At 56.7% G+C, this 15,792-nt stretch overlaps 2 protein-coding genes across 2 annotated transcripts; both read left to right on the plus strand.

Annotated features, from left to right (window-relative positions):
• Positions 1-289: 289 nt before the first annotated feature.
• On the plus strand, positions 290-6,754 carry LOC128154827 (coiled-coil domain-containing protein 81-like). Its single transcript, XM_052815965.1, has 9 exons — positions 290-353; positions 1,021-1,268; positions 1,566-1,815; positions 2,695-2,951; positions 3,366-3,451; positions 4,143-4,255; positions 4,999-5,116; positions 5,939-6,065; positions 6,544-6,754. The coding sequence occupies exons 1-9, from the start codon at positions 290-292 to the stop codon at positions 6,751-6,753; spliced, it is 1,473 nt and encodes a 490-aa protein (XP_052671925.1). The 3' UTR covers position 6,754.
• Positions 6,755-6,940: 186 nt separating this feature from the next.
• On the plus strand, positions 6,941-9,789 carry LOC128154838 (uncharacterized). Its single transcript, XM_052815998.1, has 6 exons — positions 6,941-7,257; positions 7,561-7,683; positions 7,894-8,014; positions 8,492-8,689; positions 8,804-8,928; positions 9,609-9,789. Exons 1-6 carry the CDS (start codon positions 6,941-6,943, stop codon positions 9,766-9,768), a joined length of 1,044 nt encoding a protein of 347 aa, XP_052671958.1. The 3' UTR covers positions 9,769-9,789.
• The last annotated feature ends 6,003 nt before the right edge of the window (positions 9,790-15,792 follow it).

The raw sequence follows: 15,792 nt of genomic DNA on the forward strand, positions 1-15,792 counted from the left end.
TGGTGACAGCCCCTCTTTCCCCATCGGGACCAGCATCCACCCCACACCCCCCGGCAAGGCCGAGGGGACGCCAGGCGCTGGGGGCTGTTCTTGCCACCGCTCTGCTCTAGAAGAGCTGCTCTGCAGTGAGGAGGAGAAGGCGGAGAGAGGCAGCACAACAGCACTGGGGGTGGTGAAGGGCGGCGGCGGAGGAGAGCAGAGAGGAGGAGTAGGCTTTTTGCAGGAAGCAAGAAAGCCATCGGCCAGCCACCTGCTGCAGTTCTTGACCTGGAGCAAGGGTGGAACTAAGATGGCAAAAGACCTCTTCTTGCGGCCTCACTTGTCTCCAACAACTGAGAAGCTCAAGAGTACTGGTAAGGCCCTCACAGCCAATTTCATGAGTGCTGCCAGGTCAAGGACATCTCTGAAAACAGGCATGGAAACCCTGAGGGCTGTGGGGGTGGCTGCTCAGGACTGGTGACTGCAAGGAGGGACCTGCTTGACCATCCCTGAGGGACGAGGGGCTGATTCGACAGCCAGGGCTCCTGGTTCTCTTCCTGACGTGGTCCCTGCTTTCCTGGGGCACCCCAGGCAGAAGTCCCTGGCCCCAAAGGGCTGCTCCTTGCCTGGTGGTGAGCATTGCCCACCCTGAGCTCATGTCCGAGTGGAGGAGCTGAAGGTGCTCGTGGGCTGTGCAGAGTCGGTGTGTTTGGAGATGCAACGCAGGGAAACTGGCTGGGGAGACACCGGGGCCTGCCCTGACCCTCTGAGACTTCCGCGGAACCCAGCACCGTGCCCTCGCTGGCGTGGCAATCCACTGCCGGTTTCCCATGGGAGCGAGTCACACCCTGGAGAACTGCACCTGAAAGGAAAGGAGCCCTCCTGGAGGCCAGCTGAGGGGTCCTTTGGTTCTTGCCGGGCTCTAGAGAGACCATCTGAAACACTTGTGTTAGAAATACATTGGTCCTTGGACAGGAGTGGGCTGAATGGTTTTGTGGTTGCTGCCTCAGAGCATGACATGTCTTTCCCTTGTTTTTCCAGAGTTCGTCAAGATTTGGGCCAGCACGTCATGCTACCTCAGCCAACGGCTGGCTCTCCACCAGGTGGGACTTACCTCCTTCTCCTCCCCTCACATCCTGACGAAGGTTGATGAAGTCCTGACAGACCTTTGCCATGGAGTGCAACTGGTTTGCCCCTCCTTTGAAAGACGGAACAATGCCCCAGCACGACCCTGCAACGCACAGATGTGCAACGGACCACCTCCTCTGTCCATTCGGATGTACAATAAGGTCCAGGCCTGGTGTCATAAAAAGGGTTGGCGCGTCTGGAGTCCCCATGGTCAGAGTTGCATGACAAAACTTGGGAGCCTGGGACACTTCAGGGTTTATTCCAAGTGTGGGAACCACACACACACCACTCCCCCCCCCCCCCCCATGTTTTATCTTTTTGAGCCAAAGGATGTTTGTCAGCTTTTCCTGAACTACCTGGCTCTTTGTGAATGAAGGGGAGTGAGAGGGAAAAGCGTGGGCCCTCTTTGTCTTCTCCCAAGGTTTCCAAAGAGCCCACCTTGCTCCTTTGTACCTCAGGCATGGGCAGGGCACTCAGCGCCGTCACCATTCTCTGACAAGTCATCCATCTGTCCCTCCAAGACTTCTGATCCACCACCTCCTCTGTTTCAGGCTGTCCGCATTCCTGGACTTGGGACTTTTGTGGTTGTCAGAGAGCGAGTAGTCAGCAAGGAGAAGGATCCGGTGGTTGTGGAGAGACCCGTGTTTCATCTTGCGAACGCTATCGCGCGGGACCATGGCCTCCGATATGGTTGCATAGACGTTCCTGGTAAGCAGACAGACTGAAAGCGGCGCTTGCCTTTTTGAGCAGAGTGGGGAGGTGTGCTCTGTTGTCCAGAGGTGACTGAGCGGAGTACCAAACTCCCACCGCAATCCTGAGAACAGCTTCAGCTGGACAAAACCAGCCTGCTGTGAAAAGGACCCTGCCTACCTACTCGTTTTGAATAATCACCAGAGGACAATACAGCATAACAGCACACTCTCTCTGACCTGCCTCAACAACACGTTTCCTTCCAGTTTTATTGGTGCTGTGTCTTCTTGTTACATGGTATTTCAACTCTCGCTCCCTCTTTCTGCTGCGCTGGACCTAATACAGGCAAATGCCAGGCTCTTCCCGGCTCTCACAGCCTCTTTGCAAGGGGGAAACCCGGGGGAGGAAAGACGGTTCGTTCCAAAACCCAGTGACCGCAATGCCTGCGCTTCCTAGTCGCTGCTGCCATTGCAGCAGCTGTCGCGGGACCCTGGGGGGCACCAAGAGCTTGGGACTGTGTTTGGGGTGCATTTGTGTCTAACAACAAAGAGAGCACAGAGTGTGGGCACAGCTCCAGTGGCCTGGCACCCTCCAGCTTGCCGTGGGACCTGGCGCCTTTCTCCCCACCTTGTCCTGCAGTCATGGCTCTTCTTCCTGCCAAGCGCCTAAGCCTCTTTCCTTCCCTTTCTGTATCAGAGAAACCACAGCTGTTGGCTCCACACCTCACTTTCCACCTCTAGCAGGAAGGGATGACCGGAGCTTCTCCTCAGAGGCGCTGTACCAGCTAGACAACTCAGTAGCAACGTATTGCATGAGAGCCTGGCAGCTGCAGACTTTTGATTGTAGCCTGCTTAGCAGCTCTGCAAGTTCACGTGTTTCTCTTCTCTTGTTTTTCAGGTCATCAACATTTTGAGCAACTGCCATACGCTCAGATAGCCTCAGACAACGCTGTCTCTGAGGGCACGGTGCAGCTCTGCGTGGAAAGGACCATGCGTCTTTTCCGTGTCTGCCTCGAGAACAGGGATAACGTTGCCCTCGTTTGGAGGGACGTGGGCATGCTGATCATCCAGGGAAGAGACGTAAAAATGAGATTTTACACAGACTTTCTGAAAAGGCTGAATGGGACTGACCAGATGTTGCAAGCTGTTCTCGAGGTAGGATTTTTATTTTCCCAGTGCCACTCCTGGTTCTTCTGAAATGCATTCTGGGGGCTGGGGGGCTGCTTTCTCCTGGCCTGCCATGCCTTTTGTTCAGCCACTTGGGCTCCTTGCGGTCTACAGTACCGCAGGCGCTCTGTAGAGCGCTTCCCTTGCGTGCGATGGTCCGGCTTTGCAAGAGGTACCGCCAGAGGGGCCTCACTTTGTGACAAAAGGCCAGCGTTGATGGTGGGCAGCGCTCCTGGCCTCACTCTCGGGGTAGGGAGCAGAGGCACAGGCAGAGCAAGGCGGGCTGAGGCCAGAGCCCTTTGGCTGCTCTGGCTTTTTGCTTGCGTTGGTCTAAGGTGGCCTGAGCAGCCAGCCCTTCCCAGTGTCCCCATGTCCCATCATCTGTCTCCATCCTTGTTGCAGATGCCAGAGATGAGGGACTCGGTCATCTCACGCCATGACACTGCTGCTTCCCAGACCTCTTCTGGGCGTGTTGTCGTCCTACCGGGGTATGTTTGCTCCTGCAGCCCTTGGCTGAGCAAGCGAGCAGCTTCTCAGCTCATGCTTGGGAGGGCTGCCTTGCCAGGCGCCGGGAACTACACTCGTGATGGCACTGAGGACTGAGTGTTTGAGAGGCCTGTCGGCAGGGAACTCCCTGCTTGCTCTTGTTCAGTTTGACTTCATTTGGAGGAACATGGGACAGTGACAATGCTTCATGTGCCTGTCCTACTGTGGACCTAGAGAGGCATTTAGGCAACATTTTCCATCAGGTTTCTCCCGCTCTTTTTCTTTCCTGTGTGTGAGACTGCCTTCTGCTTGGGGCCAAGTGGTAGAGGGGTGGGTTCTTGTCCAAACAGGACCTTGCAGCTGGTGGGGTTCTGCAGAGCTCTGTCTCGTGCCAACATTGCTGTGCAGTGCCATCGACGACTGAGGGGAGGGAGGTGACTCCTTATAGCTGCAAAGGCATTAATCTGCAAGGCTCTACAAGAAACTTGGAGGACTAGATCAGGATTCAAAATGGTATTGCATAATCAGAGCACTAGAGATTAGTCTGCCCTCCATGTGCACTATGAGTAAAGAGCGGAATCATTTTCCCCAGAAGCAGCAACGGGAGTTCCTGCTGTGGTCCTCCGGGACGGGCTGCCTTGGGAAACAAAGCGGTGTCCTTTTTTCAGCCTGGTGCCTACTTCCTCTTTCCAGGTACAAGCTTGAGACCGTGCCTAAAATGCCAACAGTGAAAGCAGACCTGACAGGACATGTGAAGGCCACCCCAGAGAAGGGCTGGGGAAAAGGTGATGGCAGTGGAAAGAAAGGTAAGGGACCAGCGGGTTGCTGGCAGGGGGCTGGAGGTTTTCCTTCCTCCGCTCCTGGAGGGGATTAGAGCTCAGGTTCCCCCAGCATGCCTGGAAGAGGCAGAGGCACCTCCTGTGACTCTCTGTAGCCATTATGGTGAAGCTCCAGTGACCCATTGTGGAACAAGGTCTCAGGACAGCCCTGCACCACAAATGGCCACTGGGACTGCTGAAGGACACCTTCCCAGCGGCCTCCACTCCCCAGCCTGTGCTGCAAACAGTGCCAGCCTCTAACCCTGCTTCTTTCCATCATATTCTCAGAAGCAATGCCTTTGGTGTGAACCTGCCCCAGCAGCAAATCTGTGTGCATGGGACCAATGCAGAAATCCAAGAGCTGGCTCCTCTTGTGCTAAATGATTCCCTTCCCCAGCATGGCTCTTGGAGACCACCAGCATCTCCCAGGGAGCCCCCCATTACAGCACACGGATGAGAGAAAGCTGTCGAAACAGTTTTCCCCGGGGAATAATGGTGCACTGCAGGCATGAGGAGCTGGGCAAAAAACCCAGTGTCAGAAAAGGCCTAAGACCTCCCAGGAGACATGGCTTTCATCCAAAGGGGTGAAAAGGACCACCTTCATCAGTGTTACCACAGGCCTGAGCAGACCTGCACATCACTCTTCTTGGAACTGGGACATAATAGGCACCCAGTTCCCAGAACAACACCAAGATGCTGTTCTGAAGACGCGTCTCATTTCCTGTTTCTAGAGGACCTTGCCGAGCAGCGCCTCCTTCGTCGAGCAAGGCTTTCTCCAAAGCGGTTACCTGCAGCGACTGTAAAGTCAGAGCAGGGTCAGAAAGCTGAGGGGAGGGAGCCTCGCGCCAGGTGAGACGCTTGCAGAAATGGTGAGGGTGACCCCGTGCTCTCTCGTCTGTGTGGGAGCGGGATGTTTCTCCTGGACACAGGGGCTAGACAAACTCAAAGTGCAGTTATCCCATGTCCCACTAACTAATGGTTCCTTGGTGCACGGCAAGCGTCTTTTAGCTTCTTGGGAGACTCTGCCAGCAGCACCATTTCTGTCTTTGCTCCTGGTGTGCGTATCCGTTGAGTAACTAACTGCAAGTGCTCCTTCCAGGAGCGGAAGGTCTGTTTGGCTTTCCCTTCAGATTGAAATGACCCCGACCTTTCTGTTTGCTGAGAACAGTGTTCTGCACTTAGGTACTGCAGAGGGTTCCTCCGATTAACCGGAAGCCTCTTCTATGTCTTATGGCCTGCAAAAGAGAAGGGCCAAGGAGAGCTCAGTGGCAGGATTGCTTTTCTCATGGGGTCGTGTCCTCCTCCTTTTGACACCGCGTCCCCAGGGCCCAACCTCCTCGTACAGCCCGTGCGCACTCTTTTATTTCGGACCACTGAGCAGACTTCGGTGCACTGACCCGAAGGATGTAGCGGTATCTCCGGGCGCAGGACCCTGTTCCTCTCGTTGCTCCAGCAAGAGAGGGCCTAGACCTGGGCATCCTGAGTTTTAGTGGGGCTGTTGGGCACATCTGAGTCTGACAGCTTGGGGTCTTCTCTGTCTCTGTGGACTTGATCACAAGGAGGCAAGTAGAGCGCATTCTGCTGCAGAAGCAGGCGCACCACTTGGAAGCGCAAGATGCAGAACCAGCTCCTCCTGCGCTCCTGCCAACACACCCTGTTGTGTCTTTGCAGGCAGCTACCGGCCATCCAGGGGAGCTCCTTGAAGGAAAAGGAGGAGAAAGAGAAACAGAAACTAATTCCTCTGGTCGAACCCCGAACAGTAGACTTCATTGCCAGAGCTATTGAGAGGAGAGAAAAGGTACCTGACACGGGCTGCTGCAGCGAGCGTGTCGTACTGGACCGTAGAGAAGCGCCGCTCCACGCATGCCGATTCTCACAAGGTTCTTCACTGTGTGTGCACAGGACCACTGACTAGTTGCTTTGGTGTTTACTTGAAGAGAGGCGGGTGACTCTGCCATTTGAGAATATATTCTTCACTTCCATTAGCCTCATGAAACACACCCAAAGACCTTACTTGTGAATGTTTCTGCCGGCAACGTGACTGGAAGGCTTGTCTGGGACAGCCAGCTGCCAGGTGGTTTTTAGCCTGGTGGTCGCTTATCTTCCTGGTCATTACAGACGGGCTCTTTGGTGGAGCCTGCAGGAACCTGGGAGCAAACCAGTGTGGGCAGAAAGGCAGAAGAGAAGGGGCAGAAGGGAGGGTAGGAATGAAAACAGCCCAGCCCTCTGCAGGGCAGACTAATGCTGCCTGCTGTTGCATTTTCGTCCCCCTCCAGAATAAACACTTGAAGAGGAAGGAGAAGCTTCCAGAACACATCCAGAAATACTTGGATAAAGAGGAAAAGGAGAAAACAGAGCTGGCGGAGGAGGAAAAAAGTAAACTGCAAACCCGGCCAGTGACCAAAAAGAAGGCTAAGAGCGAAAAGGAGACGGTGAAAGCGAAAGCTAAGAGAGAAAAGGAGACACAGAGGAGCCAGGTACTTTGAATTCCTGCAGAAAAAGAGCACTTTCTCTTCTGGGGGGCTGAGATTGCAAGGTACCTCTAGCACCCCAGCCGTCCCAGCAGCATTGCTGCAGCAGAGCTGGGCGGGTGACTGCTGCCTTTCCTGAGCAAGAGGGGCGACAGGGAGTTGTAGTGAAACCCTGGTGACACTCAGGCATCACCCCAAGGGTATGCTGAGGTCCTTCTCCTGGTTTTCCCCATCCCGCTGGGGTCCCTGCCAGAAGTGGCCTGGGGGTGTGCATGCTGGGAAGCAGCACCCTGCGGGTGCGGGGCTGTTGTATGAGTCTCTTCCTGTGCAGGAATCCAGTACCGCTGAGCAAGCACCAGTCAGCCCCTCAACTAGCACGGAGACGGGGGACTCCAGCCCCGACCTCCTGGAGACGAGGGACTCCAGCCCCGACCTCCTGGAGACGATGATGGAGGAGTGGGAAGAGGCCGGAGGCGAGCCACCCACAGTCTGCGAGGACGACACTGTCCCCCCTAAGCGGTAAGAGTGCGCCAGCGCCAGCCGAGGCCTGGAGCACTGGGGTGGTGGTGAGCCACTGGTGGTGGGTCAAGGAAGCCAACCCCTGAGCCATGGGGCCTCACAGAGCGCCCGGGGATTTCTCCAGCCATGGGAATGAGCTGGGTTAGAGCCCGATGGCAGGGGCCAAAGCAGGTGCTTGAAACTCCTGCTGCCTTGAAGGGGTTGTGAGGCCGAATGGGGCCACGTAGGCGTGGGGCTGGGCGCAGGAAGAGGCAGGAGAGTCGCAGCTGAAGGGTCAGAGAGACTTTGTCCTTGCTGTTGCAGGAGCCTTTCCCCACGGACACGCCAGGCCCTGCGGCAGGTGGTGACGTGCATCCTGGGGCAGGTCACCCGCAAGCGCAGGGGGCAGAGGGATGACCAGACGGATCTGCAGGACAAGCTCAAGTGGTAAATCTCTCCAGACACGGGCAGTGTCTCCTCTCCCGCGCTGCCCTTCCTCCCGCTCCCCGCAGCACCGGGGGAGACAGGCGCTTTTCCTGGCACTGGCCTCTCGGCGGAGCCACCTTCTGCGGCTGCGGCGGGCACCCAGGTTGGGAGCCCCGGCTGGAGAGCGGTCTCCTTGTGCTCACGCCGCCTCCTCCCACTGTGTGTCTGCAGCGAGCTGGCAGTGCTGCAGTGGCGTCGGTTGGGGCAAGAGGCATGCAGCAGCCCACAGCTGCGGGAAGCTGGACCCCAACCTGCACCCCCTGCTAGGGCAGGGAAGAGGAGGGCAGGACCGGTACGTGGCGTGGGCTCCTGGAGGGACTGTGTCGTGTCCACCTGTAGAAAAGCGCAGTGATACGGATGTCATGTCTTGCAAGACCCCATATCGTGTGCTTAGCTGAAGGCTGAAGCACTTCTCCCGAGGTTTTCTCGAGAGGCAACAGGTTGTTCTGTCCATTTGGAAGACAGCCTTCACTTCTGTCATCTCCAGCAACACCCGAAGAATTGATCTGGTGGTGTTTGCAATGGCGACAGCACTGCCAGGCTTGTCTGGGATAGCAAGCAGCTGGGTTGCTTTCAGCCCCGTGGTCACTTGGCTCAGGGGGTCATTGCAGAAAGGCTCTGCAGTCGGTCCTGTGAGGACTGTGAGCAAACCAGGGCTGACAGAGAGGCTGAGAAGAAGGGGCAGGAGGGAGGGAGAGAGCTAAAATCCCCTCAGCCTTCCGCCGGGGAGACTAACACTGCCCGCTGCTGCATTGCCGTGGTCCTGCAGGCGCAGCCCCGCGTGTGCACGGAGGAGGAAGGACGCAAGCTCTGGGACTCCTTGCGCAAGAAGTGCCAGCAGAAGGCAAGGGCAAAAGTGGCACCCCCGAAGGCTTGGAAAGACAAGCGAGAGCCATGGGAGGCCCAGGTGCTGCAGGCGGTGAAAAACAATGAGGAAAAGAGTATTCCTGTCCTGCGGGGAGCCAAGGTGGGAAGGTCCCTAAGCCCTAGGAGCGTGGGGGCTGACTGTCCTGTGTGGGACTGTACCAGTTCCCTGCTGCCCAGTGACACCTCCTGTGCTCACCCCTCTCTCTCTGTGCAGGGCTCCTGCGTTCGTGGCACTCCAGAGTGGTGGGGAGAGGGCAGAAAAGGGCCATCCGCGGGGGATGAGGAGAGCCCAGAGGACAAGCTGAGTCTCTGCCTTTTGGAGTCCTCACCTCTGAAAAGGTGAGTGTGGGCCAGCTTCAGGCCAGACCTGGGCCAGCTGGGGGCTGGTGACCCAGCTGTGGGTGGGGGAAGCAAATCCCAGAGCCACGGGCCTGGACATGGACAGCATCCTCTCCTTTGTCATACCGTGGGAATGGCATGGGTCAGTCCCTGATGCCAGGTGCCTCTCTGCAGCCCCAAGCACAGCCAGCACTGAGGGGGCTGTGGGGTTGAATGGGACCATGGCGGCGAGGGCGACTGGGAGAGGGGAGAGGTGGGAGGGTCTTGGTCGAGATGGGAGACTTTAGCCCTTGCTGTGGTAGCAGCCTTTCCCCACGACCCCGCGGGCTTTGCGAGGAGCAGCGACCCGCCTCCTCGAGAAGGTAGAGGGACAAGCCCACTGCTGTGGTGGTGAGGAGAACTGCCTCAGGTAAGGATCTCCAAACATGCCCGGTGTTTGCCCCTGCCCGGCAGTGCCCTTCCTTCCTTTGAGTTCCCACAGCCCCCGGGCAAAGAGGGTCTTTTCCCAACAGCCCTCGTGGCGTGGAGAGCAGCAGGCTGGGATTGCATAGCACGGACCATGGGCCTGCTCTCTCCAGACAGAAGCAGATCCCACCACATGTGTCCTGACTAGACTTGCAGTGGTGCTCTGCACCTCCCTGTGCATACAAGACTACAGAGCTCTGTATTCAACTCCTCAGCCCTGCGGAGCAGATCTGGTCCACGTCGGCGAGTGCCAGGAGAGCCTCTCGGGCACAGAGGCTCCCGAGAGAGATGTCCAGCAAGAGCCTCCTCCAGCATGACGAGCGCCAGTGCCGGCCAGCCAGGCTGTTAACACCAATGCTTCCGTCTGTTCAGTAAAGCCCCATCTGCAAACCACTGGGTCTGACGATGTGGGTCTTTCCTTGGTGGCTGTGAAATCTGCACTCGGCAGTGGGTGAGCTTTGGTGGGGCAGGGAAAGGCCACTGCAGGAAGCAGGGCTGGAGCTTCAGTCCTGCTCCAAGGGCAGCCCTCTCCCAAGGCTTTGCTGTACCAGCTTGGCTGTAGCCCTGCTGTTGGTGGCCCTTGCACCTCCTGTTCTCTGGCAGTGTGCCCTGCTGTGGCTGCAACATCTCTGCCGAGGAGGGGATTTTCCATGGGGGGAGAGGAGGGAGGAGGGGGAGGAGGAGGAGCAGTGCCGGGCACCCAGGGGAGCAGAGCTGCAGGGGGGAGCATCCGGGGGCTCGCACAGCCAGGGAGCTGCGGGGTGCCCAGGGCAGCGCTGTCAGGGGTACCCAGAGCTGTGCAGCCACCACCCTGTGCCACGGGGACAACGAAATCCCAGGCAGGAACCGTGCCTGGGGAGAGGGAAGCTACAGGGGGCGGCTTTTCAGCTGGGTGGCTTGACTCTGCCAAAGCTCTGCTTGGGCTCCAGAGCCTTTTGTTTGACACCTCCTGGCTAGAAAGGCAGGGTGGGGCTGAGGTGAGATGGGGACACCTCCGAAAACTTCTCTCCAGACACCTGGGTGGGCATAATGCATGCAACAGGGGGCCCGAGAGCGGGCTGTGCAGGAGGAGGGAAGGAAGCCCGTAACGGCTGGCTGTTGGGCACCCACACCCTGCGCGGGCTCCAAGGGGACTCCATGCAGGCGGTGGCAGTGACGCTTCCAGAGCCCAGGCAGGCTTAACGGCGCTACATGAGGTTGGGTCAGTCTGTTAATCCTCTGCGGGCTACTTTTTTCCTGAAAAGCCCTGAATTTGTGGGGACCTGACTTTGCCGACATAGAAATACACCATTTCCTTTTCACACTGCGGGATTGCTGTGCCTTTCTCGTGGCACCCGGGGACCTCCCTGTGCCTTTCTGTGCGTCCCAGGGCCTCCCAGGGCTGGCAGCAGGCAGCCAATGGCCTCTCCTTGGGCACTGCCGCCCCTGAGGAGCAGCAGGGTCTCCCGATGGGCAGGGGAGGATCAGGCACCTTCGGGCATGCTGATTCCTGCCTGGGGGCTCCCAGCACCGACCTAGAAAGCACCTCTGCACCCACCTCTCCCATTGCCCCCGCCAGGAAAGCTCTTTCCCCTGGTCCCCCCCTACTGATGCGCCAGCAGGGCTGGGGAGAGGGTAGCTGGGCTGCAAGTAGAAAGAAAGGCTGGGTGAGAGGCCAAGCCCCTGCTGTGCCATGCCCCTCGCCACGTCCGATGCCCCAGCGCAGGGCTGAAGGCCTATACCAGCTGCACAGCCTCAGCACCGACCGTGGGGCTCCCCGAGATGAAGGAAGCTGCGGCACGGCCAGGAGCCAGCCCTCCGGTTCGCCAGGAGAGAGCCTGGAGCAGGAGACCAAGTGATGATCTCTGGTGGGCTGAGGTGAGCCTCAGGGCACAGCCCCACTGGTTAGGCCCAGCGGCCCCAGGTCAGGGCCTTTGTGTGTGGATGACACTGGCGAGGCGTAACCCCACAGGCCCAGGGGCCTTGCCACCCCCTCCCACCACCCACAGGGTCCTGTGGCAAGTAAATTAAAGGCATTACTTTAACAAAGCAAGGCTGAGCAGCTCGGCCCGCACTGCCCAGGAGCTGCCCCCAGCAGTGCGTGTACCTCTCCACCAGCTATGGAGCTGCCTTTCGTCTGCATCTGGAGCATCCCACTACCTGCCACATTGACACCACAGGTTCCCTCCTACGGCATGGCTTACTTGAGGACAGTGCCCGCCCAGAGCTCTGTCGCCTTCTGCAAACTGCGGAGAAACAGCATCACACCGCTGCTACAAGGGCTTGGGACAGGCAGGGCTGACTAAATACTTCTGCTCCGGGCGGGGAGTCACGGAGACAGGACAAAGCTTCATGGGGCAGGATTGCGACTGCAGAAGTTACAGCTTCCTCTCTCCTGTGAGAGGGCCGGCTTCTTTGCCTTTTCTTTCTTTTTTCCTCTCTTAAGGGACAGAAAAGTCCTTCCAGTTGCTACGTGTGGAAAAGGGGCATCTGCCCAGGAAGGGCCCTGTGTTGCACCACCCTCACGAAGCAGGCTGTGTGTGTGTAGGCGGGGCTGCAGCATGGGATGTTCACAAGGGGAAACCCTGCTCAAACCGCTCCTCCTATTTCTCCCAAAGAGACCAGCTCGCTCTTTACCAACCGGGTGCACCTGGAAATGTCAGAGCCTTTGCCATGCTCTGCGCCCAGTTGGGCCCAGGCCTAGCCCACCGTACACATGCACCCTCTCTTCATTGTACTGCAGCAGCTGCCCCGGATGCAGCAGTCACAAGGAGGTGAAGTCGGCAGAAAGCTTGCGCAGCCCTGGAGCTATCTTCTGGTGACATTTTCCTCCCAATGGCTCGGGACTTAGTGAATGTGCTCTCCCTCAGAGACGGGTCGTGTTAACGCCAAGCTGAGGGCATGGGAGGTGGGCGCAAGAGTTACGCGGGAAGTGCCAGTGAGGGTAAGTCAGGCTGTAGCCCTCATTCCTGCTGACGGTACACTGCTCTGCCTGCAGGGCCCACGCTTCTGCTGGACAGCTGACCTCAGGAAAGCCCAGACCTCTGGGATTATGTTTGCCTCTCAAGTTGCAAAGCATCTTCCTTGCAGAAGCAGAAGACATCAGGCTGATGCTTCTGCTCCCCACCACTCCCAGAGGGCCCCTTTCCCCTGCTGGTGCCTGCCTGCTGCTGTGCTGATGCACCCAGCAACACCTGCAGCAGCTACAGGGAATGGTCACCATCTTGCTTTTGTTGAAGCGTGGCTTTCTGGTGACCAGTGTTTCTGTCTAACAGCTTAGGGTTTAGTTAGCTCCGTGCCCCAGCAAATAAGAACAAACCACCCAGAGAAGTCAGGAGTTTGGGCCTGCCCCTTGAACTAGACTGCCCTGGACATGACCAGGAGCTGTGCTGAGTTCCAGGAAAGCGGGAAGACCCAGGAAGGCCATGGCCAAAGAGGTTCGAGCCCTGGCAGGACGTCCATTGTGAAGGGAACACTGGTCGCACGGTCGGGATGGTCTCTGTGCAGCCCAGGGTACTTTTGGGACGTCACCTCTGAGCTACTGTGGCTGCCCTGTCCTCACTGCAGCTCCCCTCAGCAGAGCCCAGCTCCCCCTAGGCTGCTGCTCAGCAGGCGCGTAAGGCACGGAGGCTTGGCTGTGCGGTTGGCCTCTTTTGGGATCTTTCTTTTGGGGCTGGCAGCAACTTCGCCTGCTGAATCCCAAAGGTGCTTTATCTGTCCCATACTCCTGCCGGGCTCACTTGGCTGATGGGGATGCCATGGGTCTGTGGCCAGTGGGCTGGGTGCCCCGTGGGGGTTGCAGGGGTCTTTGGGAGTGCCAAGACACCTCACTGCCTCTTCCTCAGTGTCCCCCTGCAGCCGACGTGAGCTGTGCTTCAAAATGTCCTGCAGGCTGGGACCGTGCAAGGGAGCAGTGGTGGGGTTGGTGGGGTTTTGCGGACAGTCACGTCCCAAGCAGAAGAGGCGTGCGCTGAAAGTGGGTAAGGGGAAAGGCCCCTGAAAAGCTGAGGCTGGGTGACCGAGAATGGTAAGGATGCAATTTTCCCCAGGGGAGCGTACCAGCTCCCGAGGTTTTCGGCAGGTCCCAGTTCATAAAGGAAGAGTTTCTCTGGGACGCAACTGAGTGCATGCTGCCCAGATGCCTGCGTGCAGCTGATGAGGCAGGGGTGGTACAAAGAAGGACCTCTCCCTCTGCAAAAGGAAGCCATTTATTACAGAAAAGCAGAAAGCTGATACAATTGTACAAGAGTCACAGTGAAATATCTTCTTTTTTCTTTTTCTTTTTCTGGGGAGATACGACGTTATCATGTCACTATTTCTTAAGCTTTTTAAAAGCTAGTATTAGAGTAAGCAGTAATAGGAACTACGTTACTAGACAAACATTGGCAAAGCTCTGGCAACAGTTGGCATCTGCGACAGAAAGAAAAGATGTAATTATGTGGTAGAGTCTCAACAGTTTTTTGCACAACCAGAGCCTGAAGAGCCATACTGCTTATGTCAAATCTGACATGATGGTAAGAATCGGGCTGTCAACATGCACACTATATTGCAGCAGCTTGTTGGCTTCAGTACTTCAATAGTCCCAGTTAGAATGAGGAAGTCTTGGCGACCCACTGCAGTTTCTAAACAGCTTGAGTGGTTACAAATGTGAGCAGCTACCAAAAGAGAGGAGCGCAAGGGAGAAGCCTCAAGTGAGGGACCTCAGCAGGCTGGAGAAATGGGCCGCCAGGACCATCATGAAGTTCAACAAGGAAAATTGCAAAGTCCTGCCCCTGGGGCGGAACAACCCCAGGCACCAGTATATGCTGGGGGCCGACCGACTGGGAAGCAGCTCTGCAGAGAAGGCTGCTGAGGATGCTGGCGGACACCAAGTTGAACTGGAGCTAGCAACGTGCCCTTGCCGCAAAAAGGACTACCGATGTCCCGGGCCGCATTAGGAGGAGTGTTGCCAGCAGGTCGAGGGAGGTGATCCCGCCCCTCTGCTCGGTACTGGTGAGGCCACACCTGGAGCACTGTGCCTAGTTCTGGGCTCCCCAGTACAAGGGAGACATGGACATGCTGGAGAGAGTACAACAGACAGCCATGAAGATGATTAAGGGACTGGAGCATCTCTCCCATGAGGAAAGGCTGAGAGAGCCGGGACTGCTCAGCCTGGAGAAGGGGAGGCTCGGGGGGGACCTCATCAATGTGTATCAATACCCAAAGGGAGGGTGCAAAGAGGATGGAGACAGGCTCTTTCCGGTGGTCCCCAGTGCAGGACCAGAGGGAACGGGCACCAACTGAAACACAGGAGGTTCCCTCTGAACATCAGAAAACACTCTTTTACTGCATGGGTGACTGAGCCCTGGCAGAGCTTGCCCCGGGAGGCTGTGGAGCCTCCACCTTTGGAGATACTCAAAAGCCGTCTGGACGTGGTCCTGGGCAACCAGCTCTGGGAGTCCCTGCTTGAGCAGGGGGTTGGACCAGATGACCTCCAGAGGTCCCTTCCGACCTCAGCCATTCTGTGATTCTGTGATCTGTGACTGCAGACATCATCAAATAGCGTTTGTCCTCTCTGCCGCCTACCTTAGAAATCTCTAAAGGCACAAATAAGGAGCAGCTTAGGTGCTGTTCAAATCAGCCAACTTTTATTTGGATCCCAATGAGTTCTGTACGTTTAAAGAAGACTTTCTGAACCATCCTTCAAGCTCTCTGTCTCTTAGACTGTAGATGAGGGGACTGATTCAACATGTTAAGACAGTTTAGAAAAAAGAGCGTATTTTGTACAGGTTTCCCACTGTGATAGCATCTGGTAAGCAACATACCATGTTAAAGTTCCATTGACAGTTGTAACACCAAACAACGATCAGACGAGAGGAGCAGGTGTAAACATCTTTTTGCCAAAAGAGATTTTCAGACCGGAGGAAAGGATGTGAATTGTAAGATGCCAGAAATCGTAGCAATGTGAAGAGAGCATCTCGTCACATCTGTGGTGAACTCCGCACTGTGGCCAGCGTAGTATCATCGCAGGAATGATTAAAGATTAGCGTGAGATTACAAAAGAATTCGTAAATTTCATTAGCAACATACAAAGTCAGTTGGGATAGAAACACTCGGTTAGGATACTGACCTTACATTTTCTTATCCTGCTCCGAGCTTAAAGCAGAAAGCGGTATTCCTGCTGTGCTGCAGGGGAGAAGTTTACGTATTGCTAAAAACCAAGCATAAGACACCCCTGCCCCTGGGGATAACATTCCCCACAGACCAAACCACTCAAATGGTAGAACTTCTGTGCAGCCCCCGCAGAAACGGGCTTCCCGCCATTCTGAAAGCTGGGAGGGAGCGCAGGCCATCAGGCAGGAGGAGTGGCCGTGGAGGGTTGGAGGTGGTGGTCAGCCAGCACCAGTGCAATGATGAGGGGTTCTTGGTCACGGTCAAAAA

Source organism: Harpia harpyja, chromosome 2, assembly GCF_026419915.1.
Source record: "Harpia harpyja isolate bHarHar1 chromosome 2, bHarHar1 primary haplotype, whole genome shotgun sequence".
In the NCBI taxonomy this organism is placed as follows: domain Eukaryota; kingdom Metazoa; phylum Chordata; class Aves; order Accipitriformes; family Accipitridae; genus Harpia; species Harpia harpyja.

Coding starts and splice junctions, on each gene's coding strand:
- LOC128154827 (XM_052815965.1), top strand. CDS start 290: ATGGCAAAAGACCTCTTCTTGCGGCCTCACTTGTCTCCAACAACTGAG. Junction 2,952..3,365: donor TGTTGCAAGCTGTTCTCGAG/GTAGGATTTTTA, acceptor TCCTTGTTGCAG/ATGCCAGAGATGAGGGACTC. Junction 3,452..4,142: donor CGTGTTGTCGTCCTACCGGG/GTATGTTTGCTC, acceptor TCCTCTTTCCAG/GTACAAGCTTGAGACCGTGC.
- LOC128154838 (XM_052815998.1), top strand. CDS start 6,941: ATGCTGAGGTCCTTCTCCTGGTTTTCCCCATCCCGCTGGGGTCCCTGC. Junction 7,258..7,560: donor GACACTGTCCCCCCTAAGCG/GTAAGAGTGCGC, acceptor TTGCTGTTGCAG/GAGCCTTTCCCCACGGACAC. Junction 7,684..7,893: donor CTGCAGGACAAGCTCAAGTG/GTAAATCTCTCC, acceptor GTGTGTCTGCAG/CGAGCTGGCAGTGCTGCAGT.